Source organism: Sphaerodactylus townsendi, linkage group LG03 (genome assembly GCF_021028975.2).
Source record: "Sphaerodactylus townsendi isolate TG3544 linkage group LG03, MPM_Stown_v2.3, whole genome shotgun sequence".
Lineage (NCBI taxonomy): Eukaryota > Metazoa > Chordata > Lepidosauria > Squamata > Sphaerodactylidae > Sphaerodactylus > Sphaerodactylus townsendi.
The window spans coordinates 174,821,415-174,846,916 of NC_059427.1; the positions used below are offsets into that span (position 1 = coordinate 174,821,415).

Sequence of the window (25,502 nt, forward strand, 5' to 3'; positions counted from 1 at the left end):
CGGCCGCCTCGCTTCCCCAGCGTGCCGCGCGCAAAGCCCGCGCGCTCGCTCTCTTCGCCAGCCTGCCTCGTAGTCGGTCTCCTCAGCGAGGCGGCGGCGGCGGCAGCCAGGGCAGCGACCACAGCCCGGGCGCGCACGGGCGAAGGGCGAGGGTTTGAGCGAGGCGGCTGAGTCCGACCATGTCGGGCGAGGAGGAGACGGCCGAGCTGACGATCGCGGAAGACGTGGTGGTGAACAAGTACAAGATGGGGGGAGAGATCGCCAACCGTGAGTGTGGCCCAGTGGTGGGGGCCGGGCCCGGGCCCGGGGGGGGGGGCGGGGAGGAGGCCGCCTGTCTTGCCCGCCCGGCGTGGGAGGCGACCTGTCAGGGCTCTATTCCGCCGTTGAACAAGAGCCCTGTGAGGGCAGGTGGCCGGCGGCGGTGGTTTGGGGGGGGGGGTAGTAGCTTGAGCGGGGGGAGGAGGAGGAGGAGAGGGGGTCTGGTTGGCGCCAGAAGAACGAAATTCCACTTTCTTTTCCTGCCTCCAATTCTTGCGGAGGGAGGGAGCCTCGATGCAGGAGTCTGACCCCCCCCCCCCCGATGGGTTTCTTTTCCTCTGTTCTTTTTAACTTGGTGTTAACCCGACCCGTCAGTTTCTGCCCCAGATTTTGGGTGGCGCGAAGGAACTCAGGACCAACTTGATTGCCCCTTCCTAGATACGCGTCTTTTTGTTTTTAAACGCGTGTTCGCTCATAGGGAGGGGGTGTCAGCTGGTTTTGCAGGGTCTTTCCCCTCCCCTCCCCTCCCCTCCCCTCCCCTCCCGGGAATGGAGCCGTCCTCCTCCGGGATCTGGTAAAAAGGCACATGGTCTGCGACTTGCCATGTGCTGCTGGCGCTCTCGATCTCTCTCGTTCACTGGCTTCCTACATCCTGGCTTCCTCCCAGGTTTCCCCTTTTGTTTAACGTCGAGTTCTGCTCCAGAGCAGAACTCACGCATGCTCCTCCTTGCAGGATAATGAGGCATGCAAGGAAGAATGAAAAAAGGGGTAATAGGAATCCTCTTTCACAGTTCAGGCTCTGTTTGCCTGTGTTTGTGTGGTGTGCATGTGTGTACGCACGTGCTTTCCTTTTAGCAAACCCCCTTCCTGGGTGTGTGTGTGTATATATATAGCCCAGCTGACTTACAGGCTCGAGAAGTTACCAAGAGTGGGCAAACACAGCTTACTGGTTGAGTAAAACAAACACCTTGGCTCACAGTATCAGGTGACAAAAACCTGCATCAGGCTTAACAATTTTCAAGTTCTTATGATGACTGGGAGCTTCACCAGAAGGCAGCTTGTTTAAAGGTAAGCAGGCCCAGTGGCCTGCTGAAAACAACCCTTGTTGGAGCGGGTTGATGTAATGGGAGGCTTCAGGATTGAGAAATCCTAAGGTTGTTTCAGGGTTAAATTTTGAAGCCCAGGTTTTGGATTCAGCGCAGGGTCGTTTACAGTTTTCGGATCAAGTCTTTTCCTGGTGAAATTCGACAGTTTGAAGATGCAGGGAACTTAGGTGTACATCCTGGCCTAACCGTGAACTCACATGGCGAACTTGGAGTGAAGCTGTGAAATAAAAATAAATTGCTGTTTCCTGCTATGCCAATTTCAATGGAATTGTTAAACTGATACCCTTAAGAACCAACAAAACGGCTGTTACAGAGTAATGAACACAAAATGTGTATATGGCCATCATCTGGGTGAAGATCCATGCACTATGTCTGTAACTCAGTTTGCATCTTGTTTGTGAAGTTAATGGAATCAAATTTGCTTGCAACTGAAAGTAACTTGGATGGGATATTTCTAGCAGAAGAGGAAAAGGTCTGCAAAACTCTCTGGCTTGGATGGCTTTCCAGACACAGCACTTCCATAGTCCTAAGGAAGACACCATAATTAGATGAAACAAAATCCTTGGTGTTCCCATATGAATAATTTATAGCAAGCATAAGACAGGCAGTAGCAGAATTTATGTTTTTATGTGAAGTAAGATGTAAGAATGGTCGAATGTACAGTTTATGGGGCTTGTAGTTGGACAACCCCTTAGTTGTGCATAAAAGTTTTAAGCTGTCATGAAACTTTCCTGAGTTAAGTGACTTTATTTGTTTTTCTTCACATTATGGAGGAAGAGTTGATTTTGTCATGGAGTTGGACCTGTGATTTAATAGATTATTTAAATGTTCAGTTTTTAAAAATATGAGAGTATTTGACATTCAGGAATGTTCTAATGGGCGGACTATGATTTTTTTAGATCATGACCACCTTGTAGACAGGTGTCGTTTTGCAAAGCTACTGTAACTTGCTTTGAGTCCAAGTGATAAAGCAGTTTAAATAGATATTTCAGGAATTTATGTCATAATGCCTAGATGAGATCAGTAAAAGTGTCCCTATTTGACAATCACCAGCTTATCTATAGAGTAAATGTACATTACAGAGGCAGTAGATCTGGGAATTGAACCTTTGAAACTGAGCCCCAGCTATTCCTCAACAGCTGGTTGATGGCTAAATTCTGCTTATCTTTGTTGTTCAAATACTCCAAAAATTGTTCCCAAATTCAGACTGTGTGGTTATTTCAACTTTAAACCAACTTATAGAAGAAAGAATACATTTTATATCTTCCGATTTCTCTAGCACCCTAACGTTTGTCATTGGCTATAGTTCATCCCAATAGATTTGTTGAGTTTTGTAAATACAGAACATTCTATTTCCTAAACTCTAGAATGGCACAATAACAAGTACAGTTAAAAAAAAAGCAAGCTCTGTTTGTTAAACTACATTACCTTCAGTGGAAGGAACCCAAGAACTAATTTTGAAGAACTATAGAACAGCATAGAAACAAACTCCAGTTGTGATACCTTAGTTGACACTGATGTAAACCGTAGTTCCAATGAACTTCTGTCCAGATAAGTTTATTATACATTATAATGTTTAAAATCAATTATAGTGTCCCGCTATTCCCTTCAGTTAATTTTAAAAAAATATTCAGATAATTCTTCACCATGTTTGCTCAGAAGAAAGTCCTGCTGATTTCATTAAGATGTGCTTTCCAGCATGCATGCTTAACATTGCATCCTTTGTGTTACTGCACATCTGTGGCCTTCAGATAGGAGGGGAACTTCACCTACCTGTGATTTTTTTATTAAACAGACTCTTCAGTATGTGTGAAGAAAGAGGAAATGTTTGACAGGTGGTTGACATTGCAGGAACTGCTTCAAGTTGATCTTTCTTGTGCCTGTAGTTGAAAACTAACAACCCCATCTAACAGACCAGGCCACCTGGCTGTGGCCATGCTGGCCTGCCGCTTCCAAGGAGGCTTCCTGATGGCATGGGGAGCAAGAGAAAGCTCCAAAACTCCCCCGCTGCCGAAAACCCCATAGGGATACAAAAAGGTGGCTTAAGCCCAAGGGCCGGGGCATAGCACTCCCAGTCCTAAACCCTGGGAGGGGGCCATCTAAGGTCGGCTCTGCTTCAGGAACACACTAGCCACCCCCACCCCACAGCCCAGACTTCCGGGTGTTGTTTTTTGGGGCTGAGGGGTGGATAGCCACTGGTGCCACCTCTGCCAGGGTAAGTGCCTCAGGGAGGGCAAATGTGGTGGTGCACGGCCGCATTACTCCCTAAAGCACTCCCCCCTCATTGGATGTGTCTCTTAAGTTAGTAGAATCTGGGGTACAATTAATGTTGTTGTGCTGATAGTACACTTTTCTATGTTTCATAGAGTTGTATAATTTTGCACAGGTTTAAAGTGTACTGAACATATTTATGTTGAACCATAGGGGTCTTACGTACCGTGGTAGAAGCAGCAAAATCAGGGGTGTCTGTCCTCAGCTTATGCGACAAAGGGGATGCCATGATCATGGAAGAGACCGGCAAAATCTTTAAGAAGGAGAAAGAGATGAAGAAAGGTAACGTACAGTTTTTAAACTTGACTTTGCACAGCAGAAATTCTTTTAAGTAGCATTCATTATTGTCCTTATTCAGTTCTCCTAACTTTACTTGGTGTAAGTTCTCACTAGCTTTTTCTTGTTCTGTACCAGTTAGTTTGTGTTCCAGAGCTGAATTTACAACTTCTATTCATTCAGAGGGATTATATTTCAGGGTTCAGGGCATAATTTTACCGAACTGGAATTTTTATGCAACTCTTGTCTTTCATGAAAGAGTCACATAAAATACTGCTTGTGTTTCTTGGGGCTCGTGGCACCTGGCAAACTTGGACAGAGAAGACTGAGGTTGTTTTATTCTCAGTATACCTGGTCTGATGCTGGGCAACCCATAATTTTTTGCAGAATTAAAAAAAATTAGTCTGACCCCCACAGCCTAAAATGAAGCCTATCTTAGAATTTCAAAATAGAGTGCAAGTATACAATATTGCCTTAGACTTACTGTCTCTGGGAAGACATAAGGAAATTGGTGTTTAGAGTCTTGTAGTATGTTCTTAAATATTTAGTAGAAAGCGGAAATGGAATCCAAGAATTCTTGGCTCTTGCTGGCACCTTGGATGAATTCTTGTCATTAGCAATAGTTGGCTCATCTGAATCTATGTTAGTATTTTGAAAAGAAGAGTGCATTCTCATTTTGCTTAGCAATATTACCGTTAAGTAGTGCAGGTTCATACTTTACAAAGTTGATGAACCGACAGGATTATAGTCAAGCTGTAAAAGGTCAAAATTACTTTAAATGTTATCCTGGTTACAGAAGTAGTGAAATTCTGGTTTTTTACAATGCTGTGGGATTGAATTAAGGCTATAAGTTTCTCTTAAAATGTTCCAAAAGATCTCATTGTGCCCTATTGGTAGTCATGGTAGTTAAAGGCTGGTAATAAATTCTATCACTGTAGCATATTTTGCCAGTGCAAGTAGAGTTTCTAATGGCTGGATACAATTTTCTGGACGCACAGTATTCTGTAGTTCTTTCAAGTGATTTTGCTTTTTGCCTTGTCACTGAAAAGGTGGATGGGCTCCTTCAAAATATTGCAGCATTGTGATATTTTGAAAACTGTCTTTTGAAAAGACAGCGTATTGCTGTCTGGAAAAGTGACTCCCCCCCCCCCCCCCCATCAGCTGTTTTAGATGACATCTTAGGTGTCTCCTCCTGAGTATTAACCAAACCCATCTCATTTTAACCTGGGGAAGCTACTAAAGCTACAAGACAGGTTGGTTCAGCTGTAGTGGTTCTTGTACCACTCTCAGTGTCAGCAGAAAAAAAAGAGATAGAAATTCAGATTGGTAGTTATGATATCTAATGTTTAAATTACTCACGCTCCCAGCCTAAACTGCAGCTTTTGTAACACGGGGTAAAGAAAACGGCTTTAAAAACCCATATTTTATTTGACGTGAGTGTGGGTAAGTGTTCGGGGCTTGTGTAAATGGTATGACCTCACTGCTGCTCCCTTTTTTGTATAGGTATTGCCTTCCCCACAAGTATATCGGTAAATAACTGTGTCTGTCACTTCTCCCCTTTGAAGAGTGACCAGGATTATGTCCTCAAAGATGGTGACTTGGTCAAAATGTAAGCATCTAAGTTCACTTCCTTGGGTTATCTCTTGGCTTGCTGAATTGCTTGCAGCTGTGTGCTCTAAGCTGCCTTACTGTAAGAGTGCAGAGAGCTTTTCATAGAGTGCAGTCCATGAGGCTTGAGAATTCTGATTAATGCTGAGATTGGGAGCCTTCATTTTAAAACAAAAAGAATCCTAAGTTGCTGAGATAAATTTGGATTGATATTCACAAATGTTTGAATGAATGAAAATAAAATAGCCATCAAAAACCACAGCTTCATTCTGTCGCACCTTTTATTGCTGATATGTGAAACAAAATGCAGAGAGTTGATCACATTTCTTCATCACATTTTGAACTAGTAAGTAGGGCATTCCAGAGAGCCACCTAAGCCTTCCCTACAGACTTTGAGAGAAAACTGTGAAGCTGCTTTATTATCTAGCTCTGTTTTAGTTGTGGGTCTCCTCCATCCCCTCCACCTGTCCTTGAATTGTTTTGGTATTTGCTTTTATTGGTTTGCATTGTTTTGTCTTACTATTTTTGATGTACTGGTTTTACATCAACGCTGCCTTGAGGGCTTCAGCAAGTAGGTGGGTTATAAACTGAATGATCAAATAAAGAAAACGTTGATAGCATATAAAACTACAGTGGTGCATCTAACTAGCTCTCCAACTCCTATCCGAATCTAACCAGAGAAGGCAGCAAGTTCTGTTCCCTGCTCTCCTTTGGAATCTATCCCAAGGTAGCTTATGTGGCAAAATACTTATGCCAACTAACAGAGTCCAATCAGAGCCGAGCCTTTACATGTTCGAGATGTAAACGTACTGCCATCAGCTTCGTTGCAAGGCGGGCAGTTGAAAATTCCCCATCACGAGAGAATTTGCATATGTACCATGAACTGTGTCAAATCGCTTGACCATGTGCTTTTGTGCTGCCCTCTCTGTGAGACAGCTAGACTAAATCTTTTGCATCCGGTTCTCTCGGACCAACAACAAAAAATCTTATACCTGTTAAATGATGAGGTTGAAAATATTTTCAATTCAATTCAAAGACCTTTATTAGGCATCAAGATGAGGTTGAAAATATAGCCGAGATAACAGGCAAATTCCTGTATCTCGCTATCGAGACACGTCCACAAAAGTAGAGTAAGACTTTTATAGTGCCGTAGCCAATTCTCAAGATTTATTATGTCATATAAAGGGGGGGTGGGGAGTGCCTGTCTTTTATGCTGATCTGTCTGTAAAGGTTGACTTGACATATTTTTGTGGTGGTCCTCATTGGTGAACAAGTGGTAGAGAAGCTGCTTCTGCAGAAGCCACTGACACCCATGTAGTTAGGAGTAAGTGTGTCAAAATGTGCCTTCCGCAGCCTGGGGAGGAGTGCCTCCAGCAGTAGTCCTGCATGCGGGCATTCCCAAAATCTTTCGCACAGCTAAGAGTTGCACTGTTTGCACAGGGGTAATTATTTCATTATGTTATGGATTTATTTTTTTTTGCAAACAGCACAAAGCTGGGTGATACTGTCTCAGCTGCCAAATAGAGATTGTCCCTTCGCTTTCATAGCACAAATTGATGCTTGTGCATAGCCCATAAAGTAGATTTATAAGGTTGGCCAGTTGCAGTCAAGTGGCTTGTAAGCAAAGCGTTTAAAGACGGAGGTGTCAAACAGACTTTCTGGTCCTTTATGAGGCTTCAACCTGGTTTTCCTTCTTGTGCATTGCAGTGACCTGGGAGTTCATGTTGATGGCTTCATAGCAAATGTAGCACATAGTTTTGTCATTGATGCTTCAAAGGTAAATCTCCTTTGTGTCTCTCTGAAAATAAATCATATGCATATGCCGCTTTCAAGTTAGGTCTAAGCCTGTAGAAGTTGTTCATGTGAGCTGCCTGCTTGCATAGAAACAGTTGGAGAATGATTCTTGGTAGCACAAATCACATTGAGTCAGTGCTAAGGGAGCTGTATAAGAGACGATAAAGTCTTAAAGGAGCACCTTTTAAAAGAAAAGAGGGTGCACAAACCTTTTAAGACTACTTAATGCAGGAATGATGTTTGGATATTTTATTTCATCTGCGTGTCCATTGGAAGATCGATGCCTGAGAGACTGGCTCTTTCTTGTGCATAAGAATCATTTAGCTCTTTCTGAAAAATATCATTTCGTATTGGTAAATGTGAGCAAACAACATGTTCAAAATCAATCAGACGTCTGTCACGCTGCTGTGAGTAAGTTAATACTCTTCTGGGCATTTCAATAATGACTTCCAATTTGGATTTGCCAAATTCTTGTATCCATTTGAGGTCATTTTCTGCAGCAGAATGCTTGTATGTTACTTTGTCCGGAAGATGTTTTTCCTGGGTACATTTGCCATATCCATATCAGTAAATGACTGCGTTTACTGATATTAACAGCAATACTATTGCCAAGAATGGTAGATAGCCCTGCTGATCAGACACTTGAGTGGATGCTGTCTGTTAATGTATAAAGGGCATGTCCCCTTAAATTTGTCCAAAGTTGTCAGGTAAGCAAAATTGAAGATTAAATTCTAAGTAGTTCCTGTTTTAAGCTGTTTTTGTGGATTTGTACTCAGGTGGTATTTCTGGCAAGTGATTATTTTTTTTGAGTTCACTCAGGCCGTTTCCGCACGGGCAAAATATGACGTCGTCGCAACGGAAAAAGAAGCGTCAGAGCGAGAGCGTTCGCACGCGCAGCGGCGGAGGTCTTGCGCAGATCAGCGCCCGTGAAAACGCTAAACCGGCGCCGAAGACGGTGTATTCAGAAAGCGCTTAAAACCACTCTTTTTTCCCCATGTGGCCGCATCGGCGCTTGCCTTTTCGTCGCGAACAGCCGCCACGGAGCTGTCGTCACAAATGGCGTCGGGCCTGCACGGCTTCGCAAGTGCGCAGGCGCAACATCGCGAGACGCCGCTTCCGCAGCGCTTCCGTGCGAACCGTCACATTTCTGCGGGGCTGCGGACGCCCGCAGCTCCGCCTGTCTGTGTGAACGCTTTTTTTGGGATGCGTCGCAATTTGCGACGTCATCGCGTCGCTGCTTTTGGCCGTGCGGAAACGGCCCTAGTATCTCACACTATCTGGTGCCAGTAAACGACAGCATGGTTTGCTGTTTCTCCTACTTGACTCTTGGGCTTTTTCAACCACGGCTGGTGCTAATTGAGCAGTTAGGATGAAGTTATGTGGGCATTTCTTTTAAATCACCTTTCAATTAAAAGCAAGGCAAAATACTTAGTGTATAATCCGGCCAGAATAAGATGCTTTTAAGTCTTATTAACTTTGGAAGAAAAGAGTACTAGCTGAACTATTTAATTGGAATTCATGGCACAGGGTGATTTAGCTAATTGTGGCCTCATTGTTCTGTACAGTGTCCTAAAGTTGGTCAGTGCAGAGACTGGTTAGGGTTCTTTTTTTCTTCCCGGCAGTGATTGTATAGCTATTAATAGCTAATTTCCTCCCAAACCGTTAGGAAACTCCAGTGGCCGGCCGCAAAGCTGATGTCATTAAAGCTGCTCACCTCTGTGCTGAAGCTGCCCTGCGTTTGGTCAAGCCTGGAAACCAGGTGAGATTACATGGCTAGTCTTCACAGGTGTTTTCTTTCATCAGGTTGCTGGAGGCAGGCAAGGACCATGAGCCTCTTGTTCTGAATGTAGAAACATGCATATTTGTGCTCTGTGAGGAGCTATTAAATTATGCCAGGAATCTGTGGATGGCTGGACCAAGCAAGCTCTCTGGGATGAGTGCAGCCTTCAGTTGGAGTGTTTGGCTGTGGCTTTTATACTATAACAGGTTTTAGCTACCCAGAATTCTCTCAGTCTCACTTGTGAAAAGATGGTCGCTGTTGAGAGCCCAGTGCTACCATGCGTCTTACTTTGTTTCTTCAGAAGTAGTATAAATAAGCCAAAGTCCCACAAGGTCTTGTGGTGGGCATTTCAATTTCCCCTCCTTCATTGTTACCTGCTTCTGTAGCCTAAAAGCCCTATTAGCCTCTCCCCTTTTCCTGCTTTCTTCTATCCTTCCAACCTACCAACTGGCATACCTTTATCTGCCCACCTGCTGTCTTCAGCTGTCTCTTCTTCCTTGCCCCTGAGAGCATCTACCTGGGAAAATTGTGGCCTAGTTGCATGGTGCTGGCTGACAGTCTGGGCCCAGTTGCATGATGGAGGGGGGGGGGGGCGCACACCTTACTATCCCCTGCATACCCCTCACACATTTTCTCTTTTCCTCATTCTGATAACTCTCATATCCTCATCTCTCCCTGCTTCTTTCTCACCTTCCTACAAATCTACATTGTATCTGCCCTTCCATCTTCAGTTCTATTAGTTATTTACTAAATGTATACCTTATCTTTCTTTACAATGTGGACCCCAAAGCAGCCTGCATAATTCTCTTCATCCTCACAACAGCTTTGTGAGGTAGGTCAAGCTGAATGTGTGTGACTGGCCCAGGGCCACCCACCAAGCTTCCATGGTAAAGTGTCAGGTTGTGTGAAACAGCATGCCTTTCCAAGTATATTTATTTCTCCCAATGTAATCAGTATCATTTATGCCAACATACTGAGGATTTTCTTTTGGTAGCCAATTGATTCCTGACTAGCCTTTTGCTGTCCTGTATGAAAAGAGCCGCCTCCTGTGTTGCTTTTCCTTTGAGTACTCGTGATGCAGAATAACTTTTTCTTACAGCCTTAACATTGATAGTTGGGTGGGGGAGAACATGTGACTGTTTCAGTTCTCCATAACAACCGATGTGACATCCATTAAAACAGAAACAGGGTTTGGTGTTTTTGCTGTAGAATATGCTCAAGTTAAACGTTCTGCCTTTTGTCTCTTTCAACAGAACTCACAAGTGACAGATGCTTGGAACAAGATTGCTCATTCATTTAACTGCACACCGATCGAAGGTAGGGTTTGGCTGACTGAAGGATGAATCGACCCAGAGCAGTAATAGAAGAGCTTTAGTCATAAGCAGTGATCCTTGGCCTGTGCAGCTTGAATGATTGGAAGTGTAAACTACCGCCCAAACTGCTTTTGGCGCACCTGCTTCTAAGTTCTTACGATGCCTTCTTTTAATCATAGCACAAAATGTCTCTGCTTGGAACTTTCCCGCTTGGATAGGAGGGCAAATGGTTTAGTGTGGGAATCACAGTTTTGGAGCTGGAGACGTTTATAAAATGCTGTTGAGAACCTTTGCCAGAAGCAGCAATAGATAAAGTATAGTGATACTGTGAATCGTTTTCCTTCCTAGCTGTGGCCCTGAGGAACAGTAAGTCACCTTAGGGACTAATTCAGCCAAACAAGGCCAAGGAGGAGATGTGTGTTGAAAAGGGATCATGGGAATGTATCTTGGCATCCATTCTGTAGTGGTGATGTCAACATAAAAGAAATATGCTCCTTCAGGGATGTGACTGTCTCACTATAATGTGCTTAGCCTCCAGTCATACTGTCATATATAAGTTCATTGGACAACCCTGTCAGCTCACTGCAAAGAACTGAAGTTTCAGGGCTAAGCTCTTGTACCAATGTGATGCTTTTGTAGACTTGATGCTTTCCTTTCTATAGAGGAAAAATTGCAGCAGTACAGTGAATCTAAGCAGCTACTGTTTTGAAAACACACAAGTGCCACAATCATCCAGTTGCTGACAGCAGAATAAGAGCTCAGCTTATAAGACTAAACTGGGATCTTTTCTTTGTGTATCAAGCCTTTTTTTGTGTGTGTGCTGCATGAGTAGTTGCTCTCCCTCAAGCAGAAAGGTGTGGATTCGTCACTCCCCGTTTGTGATTTGAAGGGCAGATGAAAAAATGGCTTTTCTGGGATTGAATCTTAAAATGGAAATATGCAGCAGAGCAAAAGGGATTGACTGTGCATAGAACTAGACTGTGTCACGGAGCGTGGTATGAGAAGGAGAACGGACAGCTGGGAAAACCTGCTCAAATCGAGAGGGGTTTTCCTGTAGTGACGTTAAAGAATGTCTTGTGTAGTGACGCTGAGTGCTAGGCATCCTTGAACACAACTGTTGGGGTCTGAATTTCAGACGTAATTAGGTTTTAAGAAAGGTTTCTTCAGTTTCAAGCCTTTGGGCAGCTTGCTGGTCTTTTTTCTGAATCTGGGGGAATTCCATACCACTAATAATTGCAATCCATTCATACCTCTGAAGAAATATGTGCAACTCCTACAGGCCTGTCAGCAGTGGGAAGAATGGCTGCATTCTCTGCTGCTTTTCTCCTTGGATTTAGAAGCATGCTGTAGAGTTGGGGATTAGCCTCTTAAACTCTCCCTGGGCTACACAGCTTTTTTTGTGAATGAGATTCTTGGAGCTGATTTACTCATTACATTTTAAGGTGCATATGTAAGGTTTTTTTTTTAATGCTGTGGTTGAGCAAAGCTTCACTAAACTGTGTCAGGACCTGAAGGGGATTGCAAGGAAAAGAGGGAGAAAGAGTTAGAGGGTGAACCGAGATAGCACATGAAAAAACAAAGTATAAACTTGTTATGTTGAGGAGGGGGAAAATAGTACTTTATGAATAGATCCTGAAATGTTCAGTAAGGTTAGAAGTGTCTCCCACATCAAAAAGTTTAAACGCTACTGAATAATGGCATGTTAGTATCCTTAAGAGCAGGTGTACTCTAATCTGGAGGAACCGGGTTTGATTCCCCGCTCTGCCACCTGAGCTGCGGAGGCTTATCTGGGGAATTCAGATTAGCCTGCACACTCCAACTCATGCCAGCTGGGTGGCCTCAGGCTAGTCACAGTTCTTCTGAGCTCTCACCAACCTCACAGGGTGTCTGTTGTGAAGGGGGAAAGGAATGGAGTTTGTAAGCCCCTTTGAGTCTCCTATAGGAGAGAAAGGGGGGATATAAATCGAACTCTTCTTTTTCTTCTTATTGGAGTGCAAAACATAGCTGAAACTTGCTGTCAAGAATACGTTCAGTAGCTAATCCATGGTGCTGTGTAATTGGTTGGTAGGCCCTTAATGTGAACTGTTGGGAAATTACTATGCCAGCCTAAGCACCCTTCTGAGTCTGTTGACTTCGATGCATTTAGAAGGGTATAACTGCTTAGGACTGCCCAGTAGACCTTTGGTGTGATTTTGCTAACGGCAGGAAGGAGTGGAAAAAAAAACAAGGTAGAAGGGCTGCAGACACCAAGCACACAAAAGCGCGCATGCACACACACACACACACACACACACACACAAAAGAACTGAAGGAAGGAAAGGGATGCGAAATGAGGCTGCAGATAATAAAACAGCAATGAGAGTGCAGTGGCTTGTGCTAATGCAGAAATTGGCAAGCACCATATATACTCGCATATAAGTCGAAAGTTTCAGCACATTTTTTGCGCTGAAAAAGCCCCTCTCGACTTATATGCGAGTGAGGTGTATTTTAAAAAATATTTTTGGGTTTTTACTTTGTCGGCCAGGAACAAGACCCTTTGTAGGGGGCTCAGGGCTTACAGAGCTAGTTTACTGTTTTTCTTTGAAATAAATATTCAAAAAAATTTAACCTACTGATGCCTCAATTAATGTAATTTTATTGGTTTCTATTTTTATTTTTGAAATTTACCAGTAGCCGCTGCATTTCCCACCCTCAATTTATACGTTAGTCAATAAGTTTTCCCAGCTTTTTGTGGTAAAATTAGGTGCCTCAACTTATATGCGGGTCGACTTATACATGAGTATATATGGTATGCTGCTGAGTGCAAAACAATAACAGGGTTAACAGTCAGCTAAAAAAGTACCGAGTTAAAAATGTGACACAGCACTCTCCCAAAATTAATGCAGTAATATTTCTGCTTGGAGTTAGAATAAAATTGACCTTCAGGAGGAGGATTTGAATTTCATTCCAGGCCTCTGAAGTCTAAAGACGACCCCTGAAATTCTTGAAGAAGCTCAGTTGCTGTGACATCCCTCTTCCCCTCATTATTCAAACAGAAACCACAGCATCAAAACTATCTGCTTATGTGGAACCATTTCGCAAAGGACAATTTAAAAAAAATTAGGGCTTCTTTTTTCAAAATATGGAATTATGGAATGTCAGTAACAAGCGTGGCCCTGTGTGGGGTAAGCGCTAATAGGTGTCTTTATCTCGGTAGGAATGCTGTCACACCAGCTGAAGCAGCATGTGATAGATGGTGAGAAGACCATCATCCAGAATCCCACAGACCAGCAAAGGTATGTGACTCTTATATTGTCAAAGGCTTTCACGGCCGGAATCACTGGGGTGCTGTGTGGTTTCCGGGCTGTATGGCCGTGTTCTAGCAGCATTCTCTCCTGACATTCCGCCTGCATCTGTGGCTGGCATCTTCAGAGGATCTTCAGAGGATGCCAGCCACAGAATGCAGGTGAAACGTCAGAAGAGAATGCTGCTAGAACACGGCCATACAGCCTGGAAACCACACAGCACCCTATGTGACTCTTGTGAAGTGGAAACCATGTCTCCGAATTAGCTAGCTTCATGTAGGCTTTCTTACAGTTTCCAAGCAGATGTAGATTTCTGCTTCATTTCTCTGTCTAGGAAGGACCATGAAAAAGCAGAGTTTGAGGTCCATGAAGTTTATGCCATTGATGTTCTCATCAGCACAGGGGAAGGAAAAGTAAGTGTGCTTTTTTGGTAAGTTGTTCCATAAATATGTGGCATCCAAAAGGTGCAGTCTAATCTGAAGGATAAAAAAGCCACACGGGTACGGTATACAGACACAAAACCAGAATATACATTCACTGTACTTCTTGTTTATTGAGAACCCCATCCTGTTAATTTATTTGCCTCGCTCTGTGTAATCCACCTCAAGTTCAAAGGGGAAAGGTCTGCAAATGAATAACATGAATAATTGTATGCCTTTAGGCCAAGGATGCTGGGCAGAGGACTACAATTTACAAAAGGGACCCTTCCAAGCAGTATGGCTTGAAAATGAAAACTTCCCGTGCCTTTTTCAGTGAGGTGGAGAGACGATTTGATGCTATGCCATTCACTCTCAGGTATTTTCTGTTTTTCTCCCAGTGCATTTGCTCTCTAAGCTCTTCTGCCTTTGCTAGGAGAGATGTTTACTTACAAGATTCTTTCTGTTGAAATGGTGTGTACTATGTATGTTCCAAATAGCCTTACTGTACTTGTTTAAAGATTCTGGCCCCGGCCTGATGGAACACTCTCCCTCCAACTGTCTGGGCCCTGCAGGATCTTGGTGAATTCCGCAGGGCCTATAAGACTGAGTTGTTCCACCGGGCCTTTGGCGAGACCAGCCGCTGAGTGAAAGGACCCCTTCTGATCCCCTTACATCAGGGGTCCCTTAACATTGATGGGACCCGCTGTTCCTCCCTCTTGGGGAGGGTTTTTTAAAAAAGGGTTTTCGCTGGACACCATTTTATTGCTGTTTTTAAAGGGATTTTAGTAATTATATGTTATAACTAGTGGAGCTTGTGTAATTTCTATTTTATCTATCTGTATTTAGTTCTTGCTCCCCTTGTTTTGGTTGTATTTGTGATGAAATTTTATGTTGTGCACCACCTGGAGCCCTTCGGGGATAGGGCGGTATATAAAACCAAAAATAAATAAATAAATTCCTGGCCCTCCATTATAAGTCATAAGTAGTTTTGCACATACTGTGAGTGTAGCAAGTCACAGTTTTCTCCCAGATTGTATTTTCTGGTTCTTCATCTCCTGTCGTTTTCCATGCAGGGCATTTGAAGATGAAAAGAAGGCCAGGATGGGGGTGGTAGAATGCGCCAAACATGAGCTGCTCCAGCCTTTCAATGTCCTCTATGAGAAGGAAGGTGAGTGCCTGTGACTGAATGTCAGAGCACGGTTTGTCCTGGTAGTTCCAGGAACTACTTTGCCAAGTTCTATCTTACCATTACAGAAAAAGCATTAATACACTTTCTGATTGGCCCAAAAGGCTCCTGGGTTACAGGAGCTCTTATCTGAATTTCAGAACAGAATTGCGCAAATCATTAACACAGTATTTTTATCCTGCTTTTTGATCCAAAATAATGTTCAGCCTTTATAAATTGTATTCTATAATTTATATCTCTACCCAGTTGTGGTAGATATCATAGATGTGAGTGTTGGTATTTCTGTTTTAAATGAATGTGCAAAATGTCAACACAAAATACCGTACTGTATGTATGTACAACATAATGGTTAGCTGTGCTGCTTAGATCTCTGCGGTCCTGTAGCGAGGGGGGAGAGCATCTTTTAATGTGGCAAAAACAGCATAGGATGGGTGCATCTCTGATCTCACGCTGGGCTTAGGAGACCGCTTTCTGGAGCAGCAGCACTGTGGTGTCATGGTTAGATTGCTGGGCTAGGATCCGAGAGATCCATGTTGAGATTTCCACTTGGCCGCGGGAGCTTGCTGGATGACTTTGGGTCAATGGCACACATTAACCATACTTCACAAGGTTGCTGCTAGGATAAAATGGAGCTGAGGAGGAAGGTGTAAACCACTCTGGGGCCCTATTGGGGAGAAAGGTAAGGTATAAATCTAGTAAATAAAACTGTTCGGAGTGCCTCTGAGGCGAGAAGGAGAATGTGTGGTTTAGCAGACTTGATGGCTACTGGGGTCAGCTTAAATTTGCAGCAATGCAAGAGAAAGGCCCTTTCCGCACACACGCGGAAACGAGCCTCCACCGGCATAATTTATGCCGGTGGAGGCTCGGGGAACGTTCGCACGCTAGCGTACGAGCAGCCCCCACTTCACCCCCAGCCGGAGAGGCGGCTTTGCACGGAGCCGCCTCTCGGTCAGCCCCCTCCACTGACCTTCATGTCCAGCATCGCTCTGGAGGGCTGCAGTGTCGCTCCAACTTCCAGGGGTTGGAGGGCAGCATCGCAACTGGAGGGCTGTCCTCCAACTTCCAGGGGTTGGAGGGCAGCATGGGTGGGTCTCTGCAGCCCTCCAGAGTGATGCTGGATATGAAGGTCAGTGGAGGCGACGGGGAAAGCAGCGTCTTCCCAGCGGTGCGGTTCGCACCGCGCTGACGGGCAGACGCCGCTTTGCAACAACCTCACTCGTTGAGCGAGGTTTAAAGCTGCGCCTTCATGCCCCTCCTGGGCAGCCAGGACAGCGTTTTTGCCATCCCTGGGCTGCCGTATTTCGCCCGTGCGGAAAGGGCCAAAGTATGTAGCCGTCTTTTCCCTGGATGAGATCCTGCGCAGTCATGCTGCCTCAAAACATTTAGATGGGCTGAAGGAAGATAGAGGGAGGGCGCGACATCTTGGTTTGCATCAATTGAGAATGTGATGTGTCGGGCGTGCTGTTATATCTGGGCACTTCCTCTTGGAGCAAATGCCTCCGAAGCAAAGCTGCTTAACTTTGTAGGCTGTTTATTTTCATGTGTGTCTCTCTATCCATTCCCCTAACATGTTCATGTTGTGCTGGACTTTTCCAGGAGAGTTTGTTGCCCAGTTTAAGTTTACGGTGCTTTTAATGCCCAACGGTCCCATGAGGCTAACCAGTGGCCCCTTTGAGCCTGAACTCTACAAATCTGAATTTGAGGTGCAAGATGCAGACCTGAAGGTCAGTGTGATGACAACTTTTATGGATCCTTTCCCTATTTTAAAAGTCCCATTAAAATAGTTTCTTGCGGTGTGAGGCCAAGTGTCTTTGAAACCTGTGAAAGCAGATAGAGAGCTGGGCCCTGTTTTGGACCCAAGGTATGCTCTAAGGTGTTTGGAGGATGGCCCAGAAAATCTTATTAAAAATTGGACTCTGCTAGGAAAAATATAGAATCTATAAATAGCTCCGCATATTACATTAGATGGGCAAAGGAACTGATGTAGCTGTATTCCTTTTGTTTGGCTCAATCAAGAGATACTTGGGGAAGGCCTGATCTCTGGGAAACGCTTGTGCACGCCTCTCACAGTGAGAACAACTTTTTATTTAAAAAAAATATTTGAAGTAACTTAATTAAATTGAATGTCAAATTCTAGCTATTTGCTGTTCCTTCCTGTAGTGAGGGCTAGCTTTCTTGCAGGGTTAGTGAAGGTTTTTATTCAGTTGAAACTTGTAATGATCTGGTAGAACAATCTGAATTAATTTAAAGAAGTAGTTCTGAATTCAAGCCAACTGTAATTTTGAGGGCATTACATATACATTCTGGTAGTAGTAACATTTATCTGGGTAAGGCAAGTTGTTGTTGTTAGCAATGTCTGATATAGTCCCACCATTAGGTTCTATGCTGGCACAGACGGCAACTCAGTGTTCAGCCTCTCCTTCCACCCAATCTTTTGGACATATGGAAATCATCCTAGTTTTAGAAAGTGCTGCAATGGCAGTGGAGAAACTGCCAGTCTTCAGCCGCCACATCCTCTGTATTTAAGGGAAAACCATAAAGCTTTATTCCTGCTCCCACTGCTAAATTGACCAGATAGTGTTGAGGAAATTGCTTTTTCAAGCTTAAGTCCTTGCTTCAGAATCTATCTTTGTTATCCCTGAGAATGGCTGAACAATTCTCACTGATGAAACTTGTATGACATATATTTCAGCTAGGGAAACAGAAGGCATTATTTTTGTTGTAATGCCCATCATATTTGCCCCACAAAGATTCAGCAGGTCACTGATAGAAGACAGAATACTAAGCATCATGGGTAGGAAATGCTAACTATAGCTGTATGGATTGCCACACACTTAGCCCACATGTCTCACTACCAATATCATGTTTCACAGCATCCCAGCCCTCTACTTCTCGATAGGCAAGTATGAGAAATGCATGCCTCCTTTTGGCAGAACAGCCTGTTTCAAGCTTCCACCAGCTACATGACACATCCTCCTAGTCTGAGATAAGGCATGCTGGAGTTGATTCAGCCGCTTGTCTCAGCAAAATTTCCTCCAATTGAAATGGCTGCTTAGGTTGGATAGCAGCTGGATCTACCCCACAGTTACATCCTCTATTTCCAGGTATTAAAGAGAAACAAGCTATACAATGAACCCTTGTAGTGTCAAGACAACCTTGGTTCACTCAGCTTCTACAGTTGAACATTGGTTCAGTCTCTGGAACCAGCAGAGAGGAGTAGCAGTGGAGAAGAGGACTGGGCCAGGAAGAGCAGAGTGAGCTCTGGTGTTCATTTTGGAGGGCTTTTCTCAAAGCCACATCTTTTAAAACAGTGTATTTTAACAGGGGTTAGCAGGGGTTATCTCTTTTTCTCCTTGTAAGGCTGCTGAGAGGTGAGGCTGCTGAGGCTGCTGAGAAGTGGGGCTTAACAGGGGTTAACAGAGTTTATCTCTTGTTCCTCTTTGTCCTGGGCTGCTGAGAGGTGGGGCTGCTGAGAGGTGAGTCAGTCAGTCTTTAGTTCAGTCTCTGGAACCAGCATGCAGAAACATAGGTATAGATTTTTTATGGGGGGGTTCGGGTGGGGCCACGCCCCCACCCACCCCTAGGGCATGGCCACGCCTCCCCAAGCCCCGCCCCGGCGTAGCGCTTATAAAAGCTCTCCAAGGCTGGGGATGGCAGACTCCCCCGCCCTGCCCTCCCCTGCCCCCCACCAGTCCTTTCTGCATTATCCTCTCTCAGAGGTATACCTATGATTGAGGTGTACAAAGTTGTAGCTTAGATGACAATATTGGGACAGGATGTGTTCCAGAGACATAAGGAAAACCTGGTTGCCAGAAATGGATGATCTTTGAGAGAACATGTACATAGTCACACAACCTGCCCACCTTTTTTCTCCAGGAACTGAACAAGAAGGCCCCCAACTCTTCCCCTTTAGAAGGATAATCTGTTCTTGCAAAGAGAGGATTTGAGCACTAATTCTTGGGCAAACTGTTTTGGAGTTTTCTTTGGACCTTGTGCAGAGCCCATACGTAATTGCATGGATGGCCACTTAAAGAGCAGTTATAAGAAAGCAACTTTTGGAGGTAGGCAGGGTTAGGTTATGCAATTTTATAACTGGGTTGTGAACAGCTCTCTGCAGGCACTGTGAGGTTCCTCTGTCAAGTTATTTTGTACAATTAGGTGAAAATCAAAGTAGTTTGGCTCTAAAAATGCCTAACTCAGCTCTGTGTGAGTCCAAGTGTTAGCTCCAATATGTGCCAAGCATTCAAGGATTGGCTGTGTTTTTTAATGGCTGGCAGTCAAACTGCATTCTAGGTATGTCTTAGTCCTTGATGTTTTTCTTCTCTTTCAGGCACTCTTACAGAGCTCAGCAAGCCGTAAGGCCCAGAAAAAGAAGAAAAAGAAGGTAATTTGGATGTGAAGTGTGAAACCATAATGCATGTCTTTTGAAGGCTGTGTGACCCTAAATTACTAATATTCATAGTGTCCCTAAACTGGGTGCAGTTTTTGGATATGGGTTCTAAAGGTGTATGAATGTGCTATGTAATCCTTCATTGATCTCAACAGCCTCTTAGACAAGATCATTTAATGCATAGGCAGAGGCGTAGCTGGGCCAGAGTTTCGCCCCACCACCACCACTTACTTTAGGAAACTGAGCAGGCTGGAGGCCTGTTCTGGTGGGATCTACATTTCCCAGGGTATTCTGGGAAATGTAGTTCCCACACAGCCAGGCCTGTTCTCCAGCCTGCTTGGTTTCCTAAAGTAAGTGGGGGGGGGGGGCGCTGTAGGGGGGGAATCATGCCCGCCTCCCTCCCCCTGCCCCCCTCACACTTACTTTAGGAAACCGAGCAGGCTGCAAAACAGGCCTGCCTGTGTGGGAACTACATTTCCCAGGAGACCCTGGGAAATGTAATTCCCACCAGAACAGCAAGGCCTGTTCTCCAGCCTGCTCAGTTTCCTAAAGTAAGTGGGGGGGATTTTGCCCCCCCCCCACATGACCCAAATCCATGTGCCCGGTGCGTGGCGCACCCCCGCCTGCTGGGAGCTTCGCCACTGTAGGGTAGATGAGCGATCTCATCTGGCATGTTGTCATTGGGCTAAAGGAAGAACATGTAACGCTTTTAGATTCTGGAGTCTTTGCTCCAAAAAGAAACTTCCTTGTGATCTTGGGTGGAGTTATCCTGGTAAAACTTTAACAGATGCTGATCTGCAAAGTTTAGTAGACGTACAAGGAAAAATCCCATTTAACTTTTCAATCCTGGATCAGGTTTAGGACGCCATTAGGTAATGTTCTCCTTTTAAAACTCCTAATAGCTCAAAAGTTTTTTGAGTTGGGACTAAAAAGGGTCACATGTTCCACAAGTGATATGTTTTCCTCTGTGCTAAAATGTTTAACCACAGTTTCAGATGCCTAAGTGAGGTTGCGGAATTTTTTTATTTCTCCAGGCCTCTAAGAACGTCGAGAACGCCACAACAGGAGATACAGCAGAAGAGAACGAAACCGGCGACTGACTCTGACTTCCTTTGCCTAGCACCTGATTCTTTCTCTCACATGCCTCTGCCCAAAACAAGAGAAACAAATATCCCTTAACGGCTGTTTGTCTCATAGGACCAAATGACAAACAGCCTGGACTTCCCACAGCGTGCAGCCAGCTGTGACTGACTTTGCCACTGAGGGAGGAGTCTAAGTATGAAATAATAAAATCAGGAGTCAAAACTAGTCCATATCCAATCTTTCTAACATTTGATACTACTTGTGCTCATTAGAGGTGAACGAATGCAGTTTTGAGCAAGAGAGTGAGCTTTCCTTTAGCTCTTTCGCTTCCCCTTCCCCGTCTTTTTTTTTTTTTTTGTAACAAGTACTTTGGTTCATTTGGAAAATCTTTAGTCCCTTTCCCCACAGCTCCTGAAACAGGTAAAAAAAACATTCTTGAGTTTAGAACTACATTACTGGCAGTTAGTATAACTTGCATGCCTCCTTTCTATTCTGAACTTCAGTTGTTTTTTTCCCAGCTTAAATTTTTTTAATCCCCCTACCCCTTGAACATACACACATTTGTCTTGAACCCTGATTTCTGTTTTTAACATTGTCCCAAAATTGCTGTAAGCTCATTTTTTTCTGTCACTTTGTGTCTATAGACATTTTAATTTTTAAAAATCTGTTCATGTCACTTGTTGGCTTTTGATTATCATCCTAGCACGAACGATGCGTTTCTTTCCTTTGAAAACTCTTCCCGAGACACATACCTACAGGAGCCTACCAGCTCTTGGTTAAGGCTTCCTGCAAGTCCCAAGGGAGCTGGTCCTTTGCTTTCACCTGTCCTGCATGCACTTGCTTTTCCAAGTACTGAAACTTGTTGCTGCCCTAACGTTGCGTGAAGCAGGATTTTTCGGAGGAGTTCCCTCTATACGGCTTTTCTACATGAATGAATGCAGTGCTACAGAAGTGGTTGGACCTGGAATAGACTCCATTTGTGGAAATCTCTTTTCTATAGTATGTCTTTTTAAATTGTCCAGCTGAATTGTATATGATTGTATGGGTTTTTTTCTACCTTTTTCCAAACCAGGTCCTGTATAGGCACTCATTGTAGCCGAATGGAAAGATATATGCTTGTAAAGCTGCCCTGTGTGGAGGTGGACTGCCCGTGCGCTCTGGCAGGCAAAAGTCCTTTTTGACCAATATATCTGGAGTTTAATATTTTAAAAAAGCATATAGTTACTACCAAAGTTTAAATCCTCTAAAAGAAACTAAAAACAGAATCTCTTTTTTTCTTAACTACTTTTCCATCACTCTTTGTAAACTTTCTGTTTTGATTTCTAATTTCTCTTGCTCTTTTGTAAGGATTGCTTTCAGTGCTGAGTCTAGGAGGTAAAATGAAGACTGTTGAACAGGCTGAATCACATAGAAACAGTGAGCTTGCTCAAAGATCATGCACAAGACCTGCAATTAACTGCCAGTTTAGTTTTAAAGGCTCCCAATTGTTAACCGCGAACTTAAGGGAGAAAGGTAGAGGGTGGGGGAGAGATAAGGATACTTTGTTCCTGCCAAGGAACATTTTAGCATTTATAAGTAATACATTTTCTTATTGCCCTTCCATAAAGGGAAGGCTGAGTTCAGCCACCTTAACCAGTTTATAAACCACTAAGACTTGCTGGCGGTTTATTTAATTTTTCTATCTTTATTTGGAATTTTAAGGCAATTGTATCTCTTGGTTAAAAAAAAATGGCAGTTGGAAATTTTGGAACAAAATTCCCACAAACTGTTCTGTAATTTGATTTTTTTTTCCAAATAAAAATTGATTAGTGACAACTCTGGACAGATGAATGGGTCTGTTGTGTTAAGGAGGTGGAGGGATCTGAAGGTCTAACATGTTTTTATATGAAGCTTGGTATGCGTGAAGAAATCTGTACATGTAATATGCATGTAATAGTCCCACTGAGAATCACAAAAGGTTTTAATACTAGCTGGAAGCAGAGGCGTAGTGAGGGGGGAAAGCGCCTAGTGCACCAGTGCGTCCTATGCCCCTGCCTCCGAATGCCCTTGCCACACCCCACAGGGGGTGCACCCCCCTGGAGCTACGCCTCTCCAGAAGTGCTGCTTTTCTGCTAAGAGTCCCTCGTATGTCTTCCATAATGAGGAACTTTGAGTTATAGTTCCTACTTTAACAGAAAATACCCTGTTCATTAATATCCCTCAGCATGGATGAGCCCAGTACTTATCAAAACGCTGGAGAGTTCTCTTTACCATCTTTTAGAAACTGAAACCCTCTTCACATTTTTCCTGCTCTAGTATTATTTCTTGACACTTCTGTTCAGAAACATCTTGCTCTGTTTCTCTTCTAACCACGAGGACCACCTCCTTACATAGGGCCCGGTGAAATTGATGATAGTTGTATTGGGTGGGGGGGGGAGGGGGAATAGTTCTGCTTGGGAAGTTCTCACAATGGAGAGATGTCGGGAGTGGTGTCCCCCAAGGATCCGTTTTGGGACCAGTGCTCTTCAACCTATTCATAAATGACCTGGAAGTAGGGGTGGGTAGCGTGGTGGCCAAGTTTGCAGATGATACCAAATTATGTAGGGTGGTGAGAACCACAAAGGATTGCGAAGAGCTCCAAGCGGACCTTGATAAATTAGGTGAGTGGGCTCAGAAATGGCAAATGCAGTTCAATGTAGCAAAATGTAAAGTGATGCACATAGGGGCAAAAAATCCAAACTTCACATACACGCTACAGGGGTCAGTGCTATCAGTCACAGACCAGGAAAGGGATTTAGGCGTCTTAGTTGATAGTTCCATGGGAATGTCAACTCAATGCATGGCAGCTGTGAAAAAGGCAAACTCTATGCTGGGGATCATTAGAAAAGGAATTGATAATAAAACTGCAAAGATTGTCATGCCCTTATATAAAGCAGTGGTGCGACCACACTTGGAGTACTGTGTCCAGTTCTGGTCGCCGCATCTCAAAAAAAAAGGATATTGAGGAGATAGAAAAAAGTGCAGAGAAGGGCAACAAAAGGATGATTGAGGGGACTGGAGCACCTTCCTATGAGGAGAGGCTGCAGCGTTTGGGACTCTTTAGTTTGGAGAGGAGGCTGAGGGGGGATATGATTGAAGTCTACAAAATTATGCATGGGGTAGAAAATGTTGACAGAGAGAATTTTCTCTCTTTCTCACAATACTACTAGAACCAGGGGGCATTCATTGAAAATGCTGGGGGGAAGAATTAGGACTAATAAAAGGAAACACTTCTTCGCGCAACGTGTGATTGGTGTTTGGAATATGCTGCCACAGGAGGTGGTGATGGCCACTAACCTGGATAGCTTTAAAAGGGGCTTGGACAGATTTATGGAGGAGAAGTCGATTTATGGCTACCAATCTTGATCCTCTTTGATCTGAGATTGCAAATGCCTTAACAGACCAGGTGATCGGGAGCAACAGCCGCAGAAGGCCATTGCGTTCACATCCTACATGTGAGCTCCCAAAGGCACTTGGTGGGCCACTGCGAGTAGCAGAGAGCTGGACTAGATGGACTTTGGTCTGATCCAGCTGGCTTGTTCTTATGTTCTTATGCTTATCTTTGCAAGTTTTGACAGAGACTGTAGTGAACCTGTAAGCATAGGTTTCTGTTGAACTAGTTAGTAATACTATGTAACATTCAGCCTGTAGGTGAAATAAGAAGAATCTGCACTCACCTTCCCCGATTTCAGTTCAGAGGTTGATGTACGATTGCCAATTTCAGCCTGGGAAATTTAGAGCTGGGGATTGGGAGGGAGCTCTGGGGATATGATGTCATAGTCTGCCTTCTGAAGTTGCTATTTCCTGTAGGAAAGCTGACCTCCGTAGCCTGGGGAACAGCTGTCATTCCAGGAAAATTTCTAGTCCAGCATTTATTTTCATTTATTGAAAGCATGTGCCACCCAGTCAAGGACCACAAGGCGGCAAATATTAATGTTGAACTATTAAATACAGTTAAAAATGGAGGAGGACCAATACAATTTTTTTAGTTATGCCAGATGAAACCAAAAGGTCTTCACCTGCTGATGAAAGACACCGATAGTATTTGGTACCAACTGTGTGACTACTGGACAGGCTTCAAGGTCAGCACAACGTAGAGTTCGTTGCAGTAATCTGATCTCAATGTTACCTGGGGCATTCAGCAGACTGGCAAGATCTTTTTTGGTAACAAGTACTTTGGTTCATTTGGAAAATTTTTAGTCCCTTTCCCCACAGCTCCTGAAACAGGTTAAAAAAAACATTCTTGAGTTTAGAAGGGGCTGCAGCTGGCTCGTAATCTGAAACCGGTGTCAGGTACCCCTGGCCATCACTGTCACCTGTTTATTCAACAAAGATTGGGATACAGGAGCTCCCCAAACTATGAACCTGTGCCTTCAGGGTTATAGAACCCCATGCAGAGCAGGGGGTAACTCATCACCCAGGTCAAACCTCCCTTCCCCCACCAGAATTGCCGCTATTTTGCCAGGATTAAGTTGGTAACCCTAGGTCAGGGGTCTGCAACCCACGGCTCCGGAGCCGCATGCGGCTCTTTCAGCTTTGTACTGTGGCTCCGCATGGCCTGGAGGACCGAGGGTAGCGTGGGCATGTCCCTCCAGAGCAGTGTTGGAAGGAAAGGTGAGTGGAGGGGCCGAACTCGAGGCAGCTCCATGCCTGAGTGTGCTACTTTTCGCGTCCCCTCCACTCACCTCTCCTTCCAGCGCTGCTCTGGAGGGACAC

General features: G+C 44.2%; 1 protein-coding gene across 1 annotated transcript; it reads left to right on the top strand.

The window, feature by feature from the left end:
• On the top strand, positions 1-22,588 carry PA2G4 (proliferation-associated 2G4). The gene is made up of 13 exons (XM_048489971.1): positions 1-267; positions 3,789-3,917; positions 5,415-5,520; positions 7,227-7,296; positions 8,980-9,072; positions 10,347-10,410; positions 13,603-13,681; positions 14,025-14,103; positions 14,352-14,485; positions 15,183-15,277; positions 16,892-17,019; positions 19,626-19,679; positions 20,720-22,588. Exons 1-13 carry the CDS (start codon positions 180-182, stop codon positions 20,783-20,785), a joined length of 1,185 nt encoding a protein of 394 aa, XP_048345928.1. The 5' UTR covers positions 1-179; the 3' UTR covers positions 20,786-22,588.
• Positions 22,589-25,502: the final 2,914 nt, after the last annotated feature.